The 19,306-nt window shown below is 48.5% G+C and overlaps 1 protein-coding gene and 1 long non-coding RNA gene across 3 annotated transcripts in view; one reads left to right on the forward strand and one right to left on the reverse strand.

Annotated features, from left to right (window-relative positions):
- Positions 1-6,388: 6,388 nt before the first annotated feature.
- LOC140504266 (uncharacterized) lies at positions 6,389-17,911 on the forward strand. The gene is made up of 3 exons (XR_011967034.1): positions 6,389-6,610; positions 15,074-15,164; positions 17,539-17,911. It is a non-coding gene; the product is annotated as an uncharacterized lncRNA (long non-coding RNA).
- EPHA2 (EPH receptor A2) overlaps positions 17,592-19,306 on the reverse strand; it is a 40,033-nt gene continuing 38,318 nt past the window's right edge. The window contains exon 17 of one of the 2 annotated variants that reach the window (XM_072609009.1): positions 17,592-18,993. In XM_072609009.1, coding sequence (XP_072465110.1) covers positions 18,771-18,993 — 223 coding nt within the window. In that variant the 3' untranslated portion in view covers positions 17,592-18,770. The remainder of the gene's footprint in view (positions 18,994-19,306) is intronic. The other variant, XM_072609010.1, reaches the window with a different exon arrangement.

Below are 19,306 nucleotides of genomic sequence, written 5' to 3' on the forward strand. Positions count from 1 at the left end.
GCCTTAGAACACAGAATGTTAGAGTGGGAGGTCCCTTAGCTGGAGGTCCCTTAGAACCCAGAATGTCAGAGCTGGGAGGGCCCTTAGAACACAGAATGTTAGAGTGGGAGGTCCCTTAGAACACAGAATGTTAGAGTGGGAGGTCCCTTAGCTGGAGGTCCCTTAGAAGCCAGAATGTCAGAGCTGGGAGGGCCCTTAGAACACAGGATGTCAAGGCTGGGAGGGGCCAGAGAATCACAACATCTCTCCTTTGGATAGGACCTCAGAAGCCATCCAGTCCAACGCCTATCTGAATGAGAATTTTATCTAGGGTAGATTAAAGCTAGGGGACTTGAAGGTTTGCAAAGTGTTTTATATGTACCGTCTCATTCGTTTGATCCTCACGATGATTACTTACAATTTATAGGTGAGGAAACTGAGGCTTTGAGAGGTTATATAACTTGCTTGTACAACTATTAAGTGTCTGAGGCAGGACTGGAACTCATATCTTGTCTCCCAGTTCGTTCATTCTACCTCCAACATGAGCCCTCAGAGACTCAATGATGTGAGGGCTCCACACAGAAGCCCCCCACTTCTGTCCCTCTCTGCCCCCACTTCCCACGGCCTCTGTGGAGCTTCTCCTGCCCCCAGTTCAATTTAATGCTGATGGTGCTGCCCATCCCAGCCCCCAGCTCTAGGTGGCCCCCAGAGAAATCTCAACAGTTAATCTCAGCAAGGGGGCAGTGGGGGATGAAGCCTGGGGAATGGAGCACCCCCAAGATTTGGGAGGGGGACAGGGCCAGGCCATCTGCCTTCTAATTTAGATTCCTGGGTTTATGGCAGGAAGCTGAATGTGGAGGCCAGCACTGTAATTAACCCAACTACAGAGGCTGTGGGGAAGTAAGCCTCATGGCTCACTGGGGGAGGAGAGCATGCTGGCCAGGGAAGGGGCATGCCATAACCTCTGGGGAATGCAGGGCCCTCGTGCCTGGGCCTCCCATCCCCCTACCCCTCACCCCACACCCCCACCCCATACCTCCTTTCCACCAATAGCTAGAACCAGGATTTCTGCCCTCATCGCCCACTGAGCTGCTCTCTGCCCTCCCCCCACTCTATGGATGGGAACAGAAAGGGTACCCCCATATGCCCTTGTGCAGTCCATTGCAGAATGGGGGGATTCCCAGTGTGGAGGAGGGAACCCAAAGAGGTGATGCCTCCCACACCATTGCCCCACCCTGCCCCCTTGGCCCATCTCCCCATCCCACTCAACTCTGAGAACCGGAGAGGGAGACAGACAAGGACTTTTCTTCATCCCTCTATCATTTAGCAAGAATAGTGCACCTACTATGTGTTGGGCACAGTCTGTTCTCTCCAGACTCACAGGTTAACCTTGGACTTCAACGTTCTCCTCTGTCTCCCCAGGATTGGGGGCCCTCTAAGGTGTGGCTGCCGCTGGGACACATACACTTGGTAGCTCTCCCTTCACCCTACATTCCTGAGGTGGCTGTCCAGGGATCCTTGGCTGGCAGCCCTTGGCCACAAAGGGCAGGGCAAACCCCAGAGGTCAGGACCAGGTCAGTCAGACTGGCCCTGCAGCAGACCCTAGAGCCCAGCCCAGTCCTGCAGCCTGCAGCCTGCAGCCTGAACCTAAAGTCCTGGAGGTCTCTTGTGCTAGCTCCCACCCCAACCTTGGGGAGTTCTAGATCAGAGCTCTCCCCTCATACAGTGAAGAATCATTGGACCACCTGTCTAGAGCTGCAAGGAATCTAAGATCATCTGTTCCAACTTGAGCACTGGGTATAGAGTCAGAAGGCCCAAGTTCAAATCCCCGCTGTACCATATAATGTTTGGGCAAATTCCTTTCCCTCCCTGGGTCTTCGTTTCTTCATCTGTCAAACTAACATCTAAGGTCTCTCCCAGGCCTAAAATCTTATACCCTCATGAAGCCCCACCTGAGCCAGGAATGTCTTCTGTAATCTAGCCCTCAATTAAAAACCTTCAGTGCCGAGAACTCACTGGCTGCTCTGGCAGACCAAACCACATTTAGAGAGACTTGATTAGGCCATCATGACAGAGTCCTGGACTCCAAGGCCCTCTAGCCCCCTTTGCCAAAGCAGCTGAATCACACAGCCAGACTCTAGGCTTTCCAGCCATCCCTGACCCCCTCATAAACACAGTCCTGTGCACAAAGAGGTCAGACACACCAAACCCATCTGAGTATCCCCCTCTCACTCCTCCCACCCCAAGTTAAAGATTGTAGGCCATTCCAAGGATTCCAACTCATCAGGATTTCAGTTCTATTTTATCATCTCCTCCCCAAAGAGATGGAAGATTCCATTCTCATTCTCCCCATCCCTACTGCTGCTGAGATGGAAGATTCCAGGGCCATCACCCCCACTCCACCACACTCTCTTACAGAGATGGGCAATTCCAGCCCCAGATTCCAGCCCTTCCTCCCTGTCCCCCCAGATGGGAGATTCCAGTCTTTGATTCAATTCCTATTTTCCAAAGTGCCTTCACGCCATAGAGTTAATTCTTGGATTAGGGGACCATGGTTCCTTTCTCTAGGTGATACCCACCCATCTTCTCCCAATGTTAACATACTCTAAACTCTACCACCCATACCCTACTGTTCCTGATGGGGTCCCCAGCACCAGGAGAGGCCAACAGGGGATAAGGGTATTTACCAAATTCAGGGAAGTACCAGTTCCACTGCTTGGGGCTTGTCCTCACCTGGGATGTCTTGCCCTTTTCCTCCTTGACAGTCTTGGAGTGAGGGGTGCCTCTCAGGGTATATATGACGATATTGGGAGTCACAGCATGAAAGGTTTCTAAATCTCATGGTGGAAGGAATCTTCGGGAGCATCTAGTCCAGCCTTTCCATTTTATAAATGGGAATGTCCCATGATCAAGAGTGACAAGAAAAGGCAAGGGATGCTGGGAACTAGCCAGCCCCTTTTCTCCCCCTCCCTACCATCCTCTTCTGGCTCCCCACACCTGGGATTGGGGTGAGGGACATCAAGAGGAAGACTGGAGCCAGAGGAAATAGGGATCAGTCTAGCCCCTGATCCCCTCCTTTTCCCCATCTCTGCCTGCCAAGTGCCACTGGCCTTCCTCCCCCCAAAAGTCAGGGTTTGGGTATGAATTTCACTTTCCCTGGCAGGGTGCCTGGCCCCATTGGGGGAGCCTGGGCAGGAGAGGCAGGGGGCTGCTCAATTACAGATATAACAAAGCTTCTTTTCTCCCACACCCTGGAATGCAGGGCATCCTCCTCCTGCCCACTCCTCAACCTACCCCCAACCAATCTGATCCTATCTGCTCCCCTGGGGGCATAGGGACCTATTATTAACCCACTGGGGCCCAGGCTAGGTTCAGCCTGATGCTATACAGGCTTGGTACCCTAGCAGTTCTAATCTTTAAAGAGTTAACTGTGCCCTCCCTGCCCCCAGCCTCACAACCTTATACCTGCTTCTTGGCAACTCTTGGCCCCCCCACTAATTACTTATTCACACCCCCCCACACATAGGCATAAACACACACCCCTCAAAACCCCTTATTATAGTCACCACCAGCCAGCTCAGCAGCCTCCCTGCTCGGGGAGAATTTTGAAGTTCAAGAAAGCTGAGACATCCTTCATTTTACTGGTCAGAAAACTTGGTCCTAGAGAGGGAGTTACGACCCCAAGTCCCATAGCATATTAGCAGACTCATAGATGCTGGAAGGGACTTCAGAAGCCATCTAGTACAACCCCCTCATTTTATAGTGGAGGAAACTGAGGCCTAGGGAGGGGAAGGACTTGCCCAAAGGTCACCCAGGCAGCCGGCATCAAAGGCAGGATTTGAATTTGCCCTCTCTGACTTTGTACAACAATCATACCACCAGAGCCCTGAGTAGAGAACCTCTGTCTCTGAGGGCAGGTAGGTGATACAGTGGATAGAGCACCAGGCCTGGATCTGGGTTCAAATCTGATCCAACACGTACTAGCTGTGTGATCCTGGAGCTTAACTCTTATATAACATGGGAAAGACCAGGGAAGAGAAGGCTGGGGCAGAGATCAGAACAAGTCAAAATAATAGGTGGGAATAGGGGATCTGGGATGGGTTTGACCCACTATGGGACAGAGGAACATTTCAAGCAAGAGTTTTATCCCCAAGGAAGAAAGGGACAGAATTTAGATCGTTTTGTCCAGAAGGATGACTGATCCTAATGAATCTGATGCTTATCTCCCGCAAAACACCAAAAATCCCCCCACAATGCCACCATCCCATACCCAGAATCTTAACCCAACCCTGCCCCCACAACCAATCAGCACACATTTATCACATGCTGAGGGAATAAACCAAGAAGCATTTTTGGCAGCGTGGAAAGCCAAGCCTCCTGTCTCTTTTCTACCACTAACTAAAGGCCCTTAAAGCAGCTACCTCCCCTTCTCTGTCTCCCCTCCTGTAGAATCAGGGGGTTGAACTGACACTTTATATTCCAAAGTCCCTTTCAACTCTAACCTGATTTCCTGCCTCCTCAGGTGATACCCCCCCACCCAGCTCCATCCCTCCCCCCCCCAATCTTGGCTCTTTAAAGCTAAGCACTCCCTCACTCTAATTCAAGCTTTGAGGGTCTCAGCCTTTCCACACTAGAGTCCCTGGTCAGCAATAGGTCCTATTCCCAAGACCCCAGCCACACCGAGGCAGCTTTTCCTGGCCTATGTCTTGGCTTCAAACTCGGAGGAGGGAGGAAGGGAAGGAACTGGAGAAAGAGAGCGTGTCGAGGGAACAGTCTGTGCCTCTGGTGTTTAGACAGCAAGGTCAGTATTTGGTCTGGGAGATGCTCCGTGTTGTCCTAACTCCCCAGGGAGCAGGCCGGAATCTGAGGGCCCCAGGAGTTGGGCAAAGGAGACACTGGGGAAAGTTGTCTTCCCATCAGGAGGGGGAAGGGCTGGAGAATTCCAGAAGGGACACAGTGGTCAGTCAGCAATGTGGACAAAGGCAGGGGAGATCTGGGAGACGGAAAGAGAAGAGGCAGCCCATATGTTCCCAGAGGAACAAGTCCTATGGGAGAAGACTGGGCAGAATATCTCAGGGGAGCCCCTACTGCTCAGTGCCCATCCCATTTATAAAAGAAGACTCAGTGCATGATTAGAACTCCTTGGGTGATGAGGAAAATTCAAGCCCTGCCCTTGGAGCACCCACCCTGAGAGATACAGTGGACAAAGACCCTGTCCTTGGGAAAGCTCTGAGTCCTAGGACTGGAGGAGCACAGGATATAGAAATATCCACAGGATCTTTAGAGATGATTTATCACAATGCCTTCACTGGGGGTTTATAAAAGGCGAGGCCTAGGATGGGCTACCCAAGGAGATGGATGAAACATTTCTGTTCTCTGGAGATAAATCAGGCAATCTCTGCCACCTTAAAACATAATATTAAACTCTTCCTAGCTAGTCCACCAGTCAACAAAGAGCAGTGCTGGGAAATAAATGCAGAGAAGAGGCCCTTCCTATGGGTCAAATACCACACAAATATGATTTTATTTGATTCTTGCAACAATCCTAAGAGATAGGTGCTATTGTTATCAGCCCAATTTTACATGTGAGGAAACTGAGGCAGTCCAAGGTTAAGTGACTTGCCCAAGGTCACAGCTTGGAAGTGTCTGAGACTGAATTTGAACTCAGGTCTTTCTGACTCCAAGTTCAGTGTTCTATCCACTATGCCACCTAGATGTCTGAGGCTTACTGGAATCATTTTAAAGGGCCTTGCTGAATCCACATTTCATTAATAGGTGTGTGCTTCTAGTCATGAATTCTGCTAGTAAGCTTGAGAAAGTCAAGTCGTCTCTCTAGGCCTCAGTTTCCCATCTACAAAATGAGAGGAATTGGATTAGATCTCAAAGTCCCCTCCCAGCTCTGACATTCTGGGTTCTAATGACCCCCAGGTCCAACATTCTATGATTCTGTGAGCTGCTAATAACAGTGAGGCTGCTCTAGGTAACTGAATATAAATTCTTACTTATGGGGACTGAAGGTGGGAGGCAGGAATGGGGGCTCAGCTTTCCCGGTCCCAAGCTCTCTCCCTGCTCCCCACCCCCATTCCTTCTGGCGTAGGCGTGTTTCGGAGCCCCTGATGGCTTGCTCATAAAAAGCTTCTGCCGAGTGACTGGGGCTCAGGAATGCAGGACCTCGGAGCTGTCCCTCTGCCTCTCCCCTATGGCCCACAGCCCCTCCTTCCTGCTACTCTAAGCAGCCAGTGACTCAGGGCAGACACTGTTAAAACATAAACCTCCTTCCCCTTTGTCCCCAGCCCTTGGGTCCCTTTGTCCCTGAGGCAGGCTGTTAATAGGATTGGGGTGGGGGTGGGGTGGAAGGCCTCTGGCTGGGGGCTGAGGGGCAGCTGGGCCTCCTGCCTCCCCCTGGGCAGCTACAATGGGCAACCCCCATGATGTCACAATACCCCCTGCTGTGATGTCATAAACAGCCAGTCAGGCTGGAGAAAGGCACAATGAGGGGCCCCTGCCCCCCACTCCCCTCTGCCCCAGAGCTGGCTGCAGTGTCTTCTGGGATAAGCAGACCCAGCAGCCTGGCTGGGACCCCAGGACACCTGCCTTTTTTCCCAAGAATCAGGGCTGCTGTCCAAGCAAGGTGGGCCTGAGTAAAAGCCCCCCAAGGGAGGGTGCCAGACTGGGCTATTGTAATTGGAAGGAACAGGGGTAGGAAGATGGGGAGGGGGCACAGAGTGGGGGGATTTCTGGGGCTCAGACCTTTCTAGCAGAAGATGAGGTGAACTAGGGCCACCGGCAGCCCCAGAGATTTCTTTGGAACCAATACGTTCTGTCTGTGTCTCTCTCTCTCTCTTCCAACTGTACAACTACATTGTTTCTGAAGAACAAGTCCTGTTCATCTCTCCTTTGCCTTTCCTAGCAGAGATAGTGGGTTAGAAAACGTCTGGGTTCCAGAGTAAGGGAAACCCAGTGGATTCATAGAATGTCAGAGATGGCAGGGCCCTGGAACAGAGAAGTCAAAACTGGAAGGAACTTAGACCACAGGATGTCAGAGTGGGGAAGGATCTTAAGTATGTAGACTCCTAGGTTGGAGAGGACCAGCCCTTTCATTTCACAGATGAGCAAAGTGAAGTCCAGAGAGGGCAGAGATAGGTCACAAAGCAAGGAGGAGAAGGCACCAGAAGCCTTGGGTTCAGACTTCCTACCAAGTAAGAACTTTTTTCCACTGCACAGATCTGCTCTAGGAGACCTCTGCTTCGACCCCCCACCTCCCCTTTCAACCCTACCCTCCTCCACCCAGTCACTTGATCTCCTGAATCTCCAAAGATCCTGCTCCCACAAATATAAACAAATGAGCCCTGACCCATCAACCTTGGGAGACCTCTCTCTCAATCCCCTAGCCTACTGATTCTTTCTGACAGCTTGCCTCCACTGCTCCTCCCCTAGACCCCCTCCCTACTTGCAATCAGCCATTCCAAGGAGCCAGATCAATTTCCCCGTCTGCCTGCACTCAAGGGCCCCCCCAACAGCCCTCTCCCATATATATCCCTGACCCACTCCCAGGACGAGATAAGGGCTGAATTTTTGGTGTAGCAGCAGACGAGCCCAGGCCTCCCTGAAAAGTGATGAGGGTGGGGAAACCTGAGAACAGAATAACAACTCCTCTCAGGCGGGTCGAGCCCCGACGGGTTCCCAGAAAATTCACGCTGAGTTCTGCTGATGGTGATTAGCTCAGATAGTTTGGCTGCAGAAGGCTAGAGCAGGGAGGAGAGGCGGGCTGCTGGAGTTTTGATAGGATGTCTCCACTCCAGAGCCAAGGAGAGGCTGCTCCACTTTGGCCTTGTAGGGCTTAAGGTGGAGTGGATTCCTACCTGCCCTTTAAGGTGGAACTCACTGCTTCATGCATAGAGTGCTGGAGCTAGAAGGCACTCTACCATCTAGAATAGTAGAACTGGAAGGAACTGTAGAGCTGGGAGGACCCTTTGAATACAGTGTTAGGACTGGGAGGGACCTTAGAACAGGGAATTGTAGAGTTAGAAGGGATGGGAGAGTACAGAATTCCAGCATTAGAAATAACTTTAGAACATTTGGTGGCAGAGCTGGGGGAAGTTGGAGGGGAAGCTTTGAACAAACTGTTTGGTCTCAGGGCTCCTTTACACTCTTAAAAATTATTGAGGGCCCTCTCAAGGACTTTTGTTTGTGTGATACCTAGTGATCTTTACCATATTATAAATTAAAATTGTAGTAGTAGTAGGTAGTAGCAGTGGTAGTACTAATAGTAGTAGTAGTAATAGAAGAAGAAGTAGTGGTGGTAGTAGCAGTAGTAGTAGTAGTAGTAGGTAGTAGTAGTGGTAGTACTAATGGTAGTAGTGGTAGTCCTAGTATTTGATGTTGTTTTTTGTCCTTCATACTCAAAGAGAACCAGTCACATCACAATGCTGGAGTCAAGGCCCAGTGTGTTTGACTGCGGCTGATCAGTCCAGCTCAGAAGGCTATACCCCAGCTTGTACACAAATAGTCCATTTGAACATCTGGGATGGAGATATCTCTAAATTTGAGCATCTCACATCTCCTTTGTGCTAGTAGTAGTAATATTGTGAGAGTCAAATAAGATGACATTTGTAAAGCAAGTAGCACAGTGCCTGGAACATAGTAGGCACTTAATACATGTTCCTTCCCTTCCTTCCTTCCTTCTTTCCTTCCTTTCTGCAAAAAAAGTTTTGACCCCCTAGACCCACTTAAAGGCTTTTAGGGACCCCTCCCCAGTAAATCAATCTGTCGATAAACACTGATTAAGCACCTACTATGTGTGAGGCACTATGCTAAGTTGGAGAGATAGATACAAAGAAAGGAGAAAGTCATTCACAGTCCATCTAGTAGGAGGAGACAACATACAAACACTACATACAAACAAGCTATCTTCAGAATAAATTGGAAGGATCGATAGAAGGAAGGGGATAGTATTAAGGAGAATCATGAAAGGCTTCCTATAAAAGCTAGGATTTTAGTTGGGACTTGAAGGAAGCCAGGAATTCTAGGGGGTAGAGGTGGAGAGAACTCTAAGCATGGAGGACAACCTGTGAAAATGCCCAGAGGTGTAAGAAGACTGTCGAGGCAGGTCAGGAGGGACTCTGAATGCCAAACAGAAGATTTTGTATTTGATTTTGGAGGCAATGTGGTGCCATTGGAGTTTATTGAGTGGGGGGTGGGAGTGAGTGACTTAGTCAGACCTGTGCTTTGGGAAGATCAATTTGATCAGCAGAGTAGGGGAGAAGACTTCAGGAAGCAAAACCAAGGCTGACCAGAAGGCCACTGAACAAGTCCAGCCATGGGGTGATGAGGGCCTGCAACCAGGGAGGGTGGCAGCATGAGAGGAGAGAAGGGGGCATAGTCAAGAGATGTGCACAGGAAAAATTGACAGGCCTTGGCAACAGCTTGGATACGTGGGGTGAGAGAGAGGGAGGAGTCCAGGAGGACTTTAGGTTTTGAGCCTGAAGGACTGAATGGTGGCAGGGCCCTTGATGGAAATAGAGAAGTTAGGAAAAGAAGAGGGTTTTGGGGGAAAATAATGAATTCAGCTGTTGGATTTACAGTGTCCAACTGAGGTGTCCAATAGGCATTTGGACGTGAGAGACTGGGTGTCAACGGAGAGATGAGGGCTGGATGAGTAGACTTGAGAATCATAAGCATGGAGAGTAATTGAACCCATGGGAGCCAAGGAGATCACTGAGTGAAACAGTATTGAGGGAGAAGAGAAAGAAGGGAAGGGGAGAGAATGGGAGAGGAGAGGAGAGAAATGAAGATGAGAGAAAAGAAAAGAAAGGAGAAGAGGAGAGGAGAAGAAAGGAGAGGAGAGAAAGGACAAGAGAAAGACGAGGAGAGGAGAAAGGAGAGAAGAGGTCTCAGGGCAGATATCCACAGTTAGTGAGCATGATCTGGAAAAAAGACCCCGTGAGGGAGACAGAGAAGGACTGGTCTGATAGGCAGGAGGAGAAGCAGGAGAGAGTGTGAAGGAGGAAAAGGTGATCGACATTGTAAAGGCTATAGAGGTCAAGAAGGATGAAGATGGAGAAAAGACCACTGGATTTGGCAACCAAGAGATCGCTGGTAACTTTGGGGAGAGCAGGTTGCATTGAGCGATGAGATTGGAGGCCAGACTATAGAGTTAAGAGAAGAGTGAAAGGGAAGAAGGAGGAAGAGCCAGTTGTAGACAGTCTTCTCAAGGAGTTAAGCTTCAAAAGGATGTAGATCTTGGGGAAGATAACTAAAGAGGATGAATAGACCTAGTGCGTTTCTTAAGAATGGAGAGCCATGGGTGTGCATGTTGGTAATAGGGGTGGGGAGAGACTGCAGTCAAGTGACAGAGGGAAAATGTCAGAGGGACAGTCTATGGAGGAAATGGGATGGAATGTGATCATTTGTTCATGTAGAAGGTTTCACCTTGTTATGTAAAATGCCAGAGCTGGAAGGGAACTGAGCGTATAAAATGCTGTGACTAGAAGAATTCTTAGAATATCAAATATCAATGCTTCCTCTGAGCTTAGAGCAAGAAAGAACCTTGGACATCATCCCATCTGACAGATGAGGAAACTGAGGCACAGAGAATTGAAAAACCTTTTCCAAGGTCACATTGTTGGTTGGTACCTGATGAAGACTAATGCCCAGTCCTCTGCTCTCTTTTCAGCGTACCACACTGTACAAGGGCAACCCTTTTGCTCACATCAAGGCCTGGACTTCTGGGTTGGAGAATCCAGGGCCCACCTTCCTATAAGCCCTCGGCCCAGAGATACCCTTGGGCGCCCTGGTCCCAATTCCAGACTAATGTAGGGTGTGGATCCCATATTCACTTAAGGTATCACTTAATTTCTCTCCAGCCCCCACTCCCTCCATTGATTCAGATTCACCAATTAATTAAAAAAAGAATAATAACACAGTGCCTAATGGAATTGTATTTTAATTGCCAGATCAGGTCCAGAACCGCTGGAGGAGGGAGGGAAGGAAGGAGGGAGGCTGCTAGGAGAACCAGGTTAATTAGCACCTTGGTCTATAGCAGAAACTTTCATCTGAGGCCATCAAAGACCCATTGTAGCCCTGAAGCAGAGAGAGGTAGGCAAAGGGGGGGAGAGGAGGGAGGGAAGGCTACACTCCATTTCTCAAATGAAGAAACCAAGCTTAATATGGAATTCTGCACACCCTGGACCCTGCACCCGTATCTCCCATAGGGGCCTTCCTGCCCTGTTTCATTTCCATATCATGGGTTCTCATCCTGCCTAGGGTGAGGAAAGGTGGGTGGGGAGACCTGCTCTGCCCCCAGGCCCATTGCAGTTGTCTTTGGTCCAATGTATATGAGTCTCTCTGTTTCTCTCCATTCTTCCATGCCCATGATCCAGTGGGAAAAGCTCTAGATTTGGAGGCAAAGGCTTGGGTTCAAATGCCAACTTGGCTCCTTCCTACTTGTGTGACCTTGGGCAGGCCTCCCTTAGTTTCCTTCTCTGTAAGAGGAAGGGGTCAGAGTAAGTGCACTCCAAGGTCCTTTCCCTGTTAAATCCATTCCCCCTGGAGTCCAGTTCTGAGATCATAGATATAGAGCATTAATTAATCGTTTACTATAGGCTAGGCACTACATGAAGAAAAAGCAAAAGCAGATCTTGTCCTCCAGGAGCATACACCCTAATGGAAAGATGTAACATGTATGTTCTTAAATAGTATATCTAGAAGATACATCCTGAGTAGAGGACAAACCGCTAGAAGCTAGTCATCTATCTAGACCAGCTTCCTCATCTTACAGCTGAGGAGGAACTAAGGCAGAGTGACTTACCCAAGGCCACATGGGCAATAAACACCTAGCAAAGTTGGATTCAAATTCAAATCCAGGACACTTGGGTTTGGATTAGAACTCTTCTCCTTCATTACTTTATAGGACATTGGGTAAGTCTTTTTCCCTTTTTTCCTGACCCCCTTCCAAAAAAGAGGGTGTTGGGCCAGATGGTGGCTAAGATCCCTCTGTGCTTTGAAGACTGTGACCTGAAGAGTGTGTCAGAAGAGGGCCCCATCCCTGAAGGCCCCCTCAGTGCTCTATACAAAACCTTAACCCTAGGGCCCTTCATGTCATCAGCAGCCATTATGGGGACAGGTTCCGGTCCTGGCCTCCTGGTGCCCTCTTGCCCCAGATTCCTGTGGGAAATTGGGCTGGTTGGACAAGTGGTCTAGGTTAATCCCCAGGCCTGGGTGAACCAGCCCACTGATAGGAGACACATGCTGTCAACCCGGAAGGTCTCCGAAAGCTCAGCTTAACAAACAGGGCCTGCCCTCCCACTAACGGGAGAGGGATGACTCCCAGGGCCAGCAGAGCAGGTTTGGGAAGTCGTGCCCAGGCTCCCAGCTCCACCTAACTCTACCTCGTGTACACTTCGTTTGACGCCTAATTGGGCTGCTGGCCAAAGCCTGGTTCTGCCAGGCCTGCCCAGTCACACCCTACCTCTCCAAGTCCTTCTGCAGTGACAGGTAAGCAGCTGGGGTTCAGAGAAAAGAGCCCTGGTCTGAGAATCAGACTGTCCCCAGCAAGCCCCTTCAGTGGCTATGTGACAATAACCAAGTTACTCTGTGCCTCAGTTTCCCCAGGTAAAATAAGGACGGTACAACCTTGGAGTTTTGGTAAAAGTACACTATATACCTTAAAACACTATCGACATTTGAGCTCTCATTACGTTTTACAATCTAAATCTTGATCCTATTAAAATGGAGGAGGGCAGGGGTTGGACCAGAAAATAGCTCAGGCCTCTTCTAACTCCCAGCATCCAGTGACTCACAAGACCATAGATATAGAGCTGGCAAGTGGGATTCTGACTCCAATTTCTTCATTTTGCAAATGAGGAAGCTGAGAAAGCTTTTACTTTTTTTGATGAGTCTTGGTGATCCCTTTTAGTTAATGGCCAAGAAACCTTGTCCTAAGTAAAGGACCCCATCTCCTCGCATCGACCCTTCCACTCAGAAAGCCTGGCTCCTGTGTGCTACTCATTCTCCATGAGGCACACCCATTCCAACTTCCTCGGGTAATAAAAGCAATGTCTCCAAACCGAGCCGTGCTGGGTCTCAGGAACCTAGATTCCCAGGACAGTTGAGTATCCAGGGCCTCAGGACACTGCTGTTCCCTCATCCCTAGGAAGAGGCCAACACTGGGAGAGTATATGATGCAGAAAGAAAGAACATCTCCATGGCAGGAGCCCTAGGTCCTGGTGCTGGTCCCTTCTCTGGGTTTCAGTTCCCTCATCTGTCAAATGAAGGGATGATCTCTAAGTCTCCTTCCACCTCTGACAATATTTGTTCACAGGGTAACCTTGCTTTTGAAATGGCAGCACATTGAAGAATGCAGCAGGCTCCATTTTAGCTCAACCAGCCCTGCTCAAAAACCAGGTTATAACAGTCTAGCAGGATAGAAGGCTGTATTTGGGGTTAGAGTACCTAGGTTCAAATCCTCACTCATTACCCGTGTTCATTTTTTAGTCATGTCCAACTCTTCATGACATCTCATTTGGAATTTTCTTGGCAAAGATACTGGAGTGGTTTGCCATTTCCTTCTCCAGCTCACTTTACAGATGAGAAAACTGAGGCAAGCAGGGTGAAGTGATTTGCCCAGGGTCACACAGCTTGGAAGTGTCTGAAGTTGGATTTGAACTGAGAAAGATGAGTAGTTTTGACTCCAAGTCCAATGCTCTACCCTAGCTACCCCCTCACTATCTGTGTGGTCTTGGGCAAATCATTCAGCTTCTCAGCTTCTGGGTGATGGATTTGTAATCCCAAATCTCTTGATGCTCAAAATCTTCAGTCTTATGATGAAGGTAAGAAAGGATATCAAAGGCTGTCCCACCCAACTGCCTCTTTGTACAACACACCCAAGAAGTGTTTGGCCATTCAGCCTAGGTTTATAGATTTCCAGTTAAAAAGAACCCACAATGACCCAGAGAGCTTTTATTGTTAGAAAGATTTTACCCTCTAAGTTGGAGTCTTTTCGGCTTCCATCCAGTTCTCTGGGTTCTGTCCTGGTTCTGGATCAAGTGGAGCAGATGTAATCCCTCCCCCACAGGACAGTCCTTCAGATTCTTGGCCCTCCCACACCTCCATTGTCACCCCCCAACCCCCTTAGTTTTCGGCTTCTTGAAGAAGCTCTTACAGGGCATCATGTGAGGTACCTGCTTCCTGCTCTGACTTATGGTGATGTCATCCTCCCTTTTCTCCTCCCAGGTTCCTAGAATCAGGGACCAGGAACTGCGGTTATGGGGTAGAGGCGTTGGAGTGCACTGGGATTCCTGTCTGGATATCTGCAATATAGCACAGCGACTTTCAAATGATATTGACCAGTCAGTCAATAACCATTTATAAATCACTGTACTATGTGACAGGCATCGTGCTAATCACAGGGGATGCAAGGAGAGGCAAAAAGTCCCCTGACACTCCCGATGCTCCCAGGCGAATGGGGGAGACAGTCTACAAATAATTACATAAAAATAAGCATAGGCAGGATAAAATACAAGATAAAGGGATAGACAGGAGAAGTAAAAAATAATCCACAGAAAGAAGCATTAGGGTTAATGTGGATGGGGGAGAAGTCCTGGAAAAGGTGGGATTTTAGCTGGGACTTAAAAGGAAGCAGAGATGAGAAAATGCAAATAAAAGATTTTGTAAGAGAAATCCTACAAACAGGTCCACTAGAGCTGGAGGCCCAACTCTCCATGGTTGTGTCAAGTCAAACGTTTATGAAGAGTCTACACTGGGTTAGGCAAAGGCAAGGGAGCCCAGCTGCATCTCTGAGTAGCCTCCCCGCCCCACTCCCAAATACCCAGCTATCAGAGACCATGGAACAAGGTCAACGGAGACTGGTCTAGTGGGCCTTCAGCTGTCCACTCCCACACCACCCTAGGACCAGATCAGAGTCAAGCCTGGGAGCTGGACAGGATCATCCGTTTAGGATCAAATACAAACAATTCTGGCATGGAAAGCCATTTATCACCCGACATTCTTTAAGCTCTCTACATTCTGTTCAAATCAACCTAATTTCTATTTCCTATGCAAAAATGCCATCTCCCCTCTCCTTACTTTTGCCCAGGCTGTGCACCCTATTCTTGGAATGCCCTCTGTCCTCACCTCCAGGAGTCTTCTAGCCCTTCAAGTCTCATCTCCAAAGCCTCCTTCTACAGGTGTGTAGTGGTTAGGGCCCCATTTCTGGACCTTCCTCTCCATCCCTCCCCAATAGATACACCAAAAACGACTTTATTTTGTGTTTCCTTGCGGGCATGTTGTCTTTTCCCAGATGTAAGCCTCTTGAGGACAGGACTAGTTTTTGCTTTTGTATTGTATTGCTTAGCATTTCTCCTGCCACATAGTAGACACTTAAAAAATGTTCATTGAATTGAACGGAATCTCTGCTCTGGAGCCGTGGTGGGCCACATAGGGGGAGTTCATAGGAGTATGTCTATGAAGGGGCCAGAAGGGACCCTAGAGACGATCTAGTCCACCCCTTCATTTTATAGATGAGGAAACTGAGGCTGAAGGAGGTCATCATGGTCAGGATTTGAACCCAGGTCCTCTGACTCCAGAGCCACTTTTGTTTCCACTGTTTTCTTGTTATAAACACTTTCTGTATAACATCTTAGTGAAGGTAGTACTAAGCACTCATTTTTTCTGTTTTCTTTTTTCTTTTGTTTATTCCCAATTACACAGACAATTTTAACATCATTTAAAAAAATTCCGAATTCCAAATACTCTCCCTCTTTCCCTTCCTTCCCCCCTCCCTGAGACAGTAAGCAATTTGACATAGCAAGCATTCACGTTTTACAGAGGAGGAAACTGAGGCCTCAGAGAATGGTGAGGTTGTTCCATGGGATGCCCCTGTGTGGGTGGTGATGGGAACCACTGGAGAGGGCATCAAACGTAGCCTGTAAAGAAACAACTCCAGGCGGAAAGAAAAGGATCTCCATGTCTCGTATTAAGTAGGTTATGAAAAATCCCACACGGAATGGGTCGGAGAGTAGGCGCCCTGCCTGGGGCTCTCTCTTTTACTTGTGCTAGCAGTAATGAGATCATGGCAACACCCATTTCTAGAGCCCATTCTGGTATTTACAAAACATCTTCCTCACAACTATCCAGATCAAGAATTATTATCCTATTTTACATAGAGGGAAAACTGAGGCCAGAGAGAGTAGTCACTGCAGACAGTAAGCATGCACGCTTATTATGTGCCAGGATGCTGAGCAAATAGTGTTTTGGAAAGAAGAAAAAAAAATGGGATTTGGAAATGAAGAACATGGGCTCCTATGATCATAGGATCATAGTGTTAGGGTGGTCGGGGACCTTGGAAACCCTCTAGTTCCCCCTTCTCCATTGTCTAAAAGATGAAGTAATCAAGGCCCCAATGAGAGGAAGTGATTTGCCAACAATCCCACGAGTAATTAAATGGCAAAGTTGGCACTTGTAACTAGGACGCCTAACTCTGCACCTCCCTCTAACCCAACTGAATTGAATTCACTTGAATTGAGTGGGCTGGATTGGAGGATTTCCACGCTGTCTAGATTTCTTGAGCTGAAAGGAGGAAATGGAAACTGGGAGTCTGTCCTGGTCCCTCTTGGCTTAGTATAGGAGTTCCCCAAAGGGCAGGGAGTCAGCCTGCTGCCCATGGCTCCCGTGTTTCTGCCTTGTCTCCACCAAAACGCAGTTAATAAATGACTGAGGCTGGGTTTGTACTCAGGTCCTCCTGACTTCAATGACCCTAAGCACTAGCCTTCTTAATGAGAATCCCTGCCTCCAGCCTCTCCTCACAACCTACTCTCCCTACCACTGACAAAGCAATATGCCTAAAGCATTGGGCTACTTTGGTCACTCTTGCATGAAGGAAACTCCAACGAGTCCCTCCCATCTGTAAGATAGAAATACAAACTCTTCCATCTGGGCTTCAAAACCTCTGACGATCTGGCTCCCATCTACATTTCCAGGCTTGATGCACATCACTCTCCTACATGTACTCTATTGTCTGGTAAACTGACTCACTTGTTTCCACATACATCATTTCCCACTTTCATGCCTTTGCCCAGGCAGTCCCCCACTGGAATGCACTCTCTCTTCCCTGTCACCTTTTAAGAGCACTATCTTCCTTCCAAGATTAGCTCATGTTTCCTCTTACAGGAAGCCTATTCTGATCTCCCAAATTGCTGGTGTCCTCCACCAGAAAATTACCTAGTATATGTACTTGTATTTAACTTTTCTGTCTCCTATTCCCCTTCTCCCCTCACTTACAATGTTAGTTTCTTGAGGATGGGTATCGTTTTGCTTCTCTCTTAGTATTTCTAGTACCTAGCTCAGTGGCCTAGGAAAAGTAGATGTTTGATAAACTCTTATCAAAGGAATGAATGAGTGAATTTAATCCAACACCTTCCTTATACAGATAGGGAAACTGAGATCCAGGAGTACAACTTGCTCATTTAGGTAACAAAGGGCAGACCAGGGATTGGAACCCAGACCATCTGGCTCCAAATTCATTACTCCTTCCCCTGAAACCTGCTGCCTCCCTTGTTTTAGGAGACTCATCGTCAAGACTTTGATTCCCAATGAACGAACACACACCACGGGCATATTTGGAAACCAGTTGCAACTTTAATCTGATGTAGAAATAATTAATTTCTAACAATAAATATAAAAAATAATAAATTAATATCACAAAAAAATAACCCACAAAACACCAATCTTTGCAAGATTAACACTGACAGACTAATGACCATCATTGAGGGGAGTGATACAGGAGGCCAGAATAAATGGAGAGAGAGGAAAAGGAAGACCATCCCTCGGAAGTTCATAACGTATGACTGTGCAGGATGGCCAGCCTGTTTCCTCCCAGACTCAGGAATGTCAAATACGGGACCCCTCCCATCTCCCCACTGTCTTACCCCCAGCAGGGTCCCACACAAACACACTCTCTACCAAGTACAAAATATAGAAAATAAAAATACAACCCAATGAAAACCTTACGGGCCACAGTCAAACAGTACTTTGGGCGGGAGGATGGGGAGAAAGTAGGAAGGGATGGTCCAAATTACAGAAGATGGTGGACAAAGAGGAAGTGGGCCGTCCAGGCTTCGGCTGATTTGTCCATTGGTCTGTGGTCTGGCCTCCTTGGTGTTGTTTGGGTTTTCCATTTTTCAGTCCAGTTCATGCTCTTTTCTCTTATAAAGAGTGAATATAGATGAGGATGGTCTAGGCCTGGACCACCCCCCTTCACTGCCTTGTGGGTAAAAGAAACCTACGGAGCAGTTTTGGAAATGCCACAATTTTCTTTTCCTGGAAAGTACAGTTAAGTGCTTGATGTCCATCATAGTCACAGTTCTTTCTCAGACAAGCAGGAGAAGCCTCAAACAGGTGTCACCCCAGTAGTAAACTGGCCTGGGGTAGGGGCATCAGATACCCCCAAGTAAGGGGCAGGGAAGCCCCTGTACACAGAAGCCTCCCGGGGGCAGCATCAGCGAGGGACTTCAAACATCTAGTAAAGAGAGCACCTGGGGGCAAGGGAAGGATGACCGCAGAGGCCAGCGGGCTGGCTATGGCCTCTCCTTACTTAGCAGCCAGTTTTCCTCCAGGAAGGAGGAGGCCATGGTTTGTTTGAATTCTGAGTTTCTTCAAGTATTTACCATTTTGTCCCATCAGCTGTGGAGGAGGATGGAGGGATGCGGGACCGTCTTTCTTCCCTGGGACCATCCTCCCATCCCACGTTGGGCAGCTTTGCTCAGATGGGGATCCCTACGGCATTCACTTGCTCCTTAAGACCCAGGAGGCTGTAGGCAATTCGCTTCTGGTGGCCAGGCAGGCGGACCCCGATCCTCTTGATGTCGCTGTGCAGGAGGGAGGGAGAGAGGGAGAGTTAGGGACTGCAGGGAGGGAAGGAGGGAAGGAAGGTTTGGAAGAGAAGGAGAAATGGGAACTGGAGGGCAAGATGAGGACTTAGGGAGCTGAGGGAGGGAGGTAGAGGTCGGGAGAAGGGACCTGTGAGAGGGAGAGAGGGAGTGTTATAGCACCACAGAGAACCACAGACCCTTAGAACCAGAAGACTTTAGAACCCATAATGTCCGAAGTGAAAGAGATCTTAGAATAGAGAATTGGTGTTGGAAAGAATTTTAAAGAATATTTAGAGGTGAAACAGAACTTAGAACATAGAATGTCAGAGCCAGGAGGAACCTTAGACCATATAGCAGACCTTGGGGTCGGGGGAGAGGTACCTCAAAAGAGAGAATGTCAAAGCTTAGAGGAACCTTACAATTTAGAATGTTAAATATGGAAGGAACCTTAGAACATAGGG

Source organism: Notamacropus eugenii, chromosome 5, assembly GCF_028372415.1.
Source record: "Notamacropus eugenii isolate mMacEug1 chromosome 5, mMacEug1.pri_v2, whole genome shotgun sequence".
Classification (NCBI taxonomy): domain Eukaryota; kingdom Metazoa; phylum Chordata; class Mammalia; order Diprotodontia; family Macropodidae; genus Notamacropus; species Notamacropus eugenii.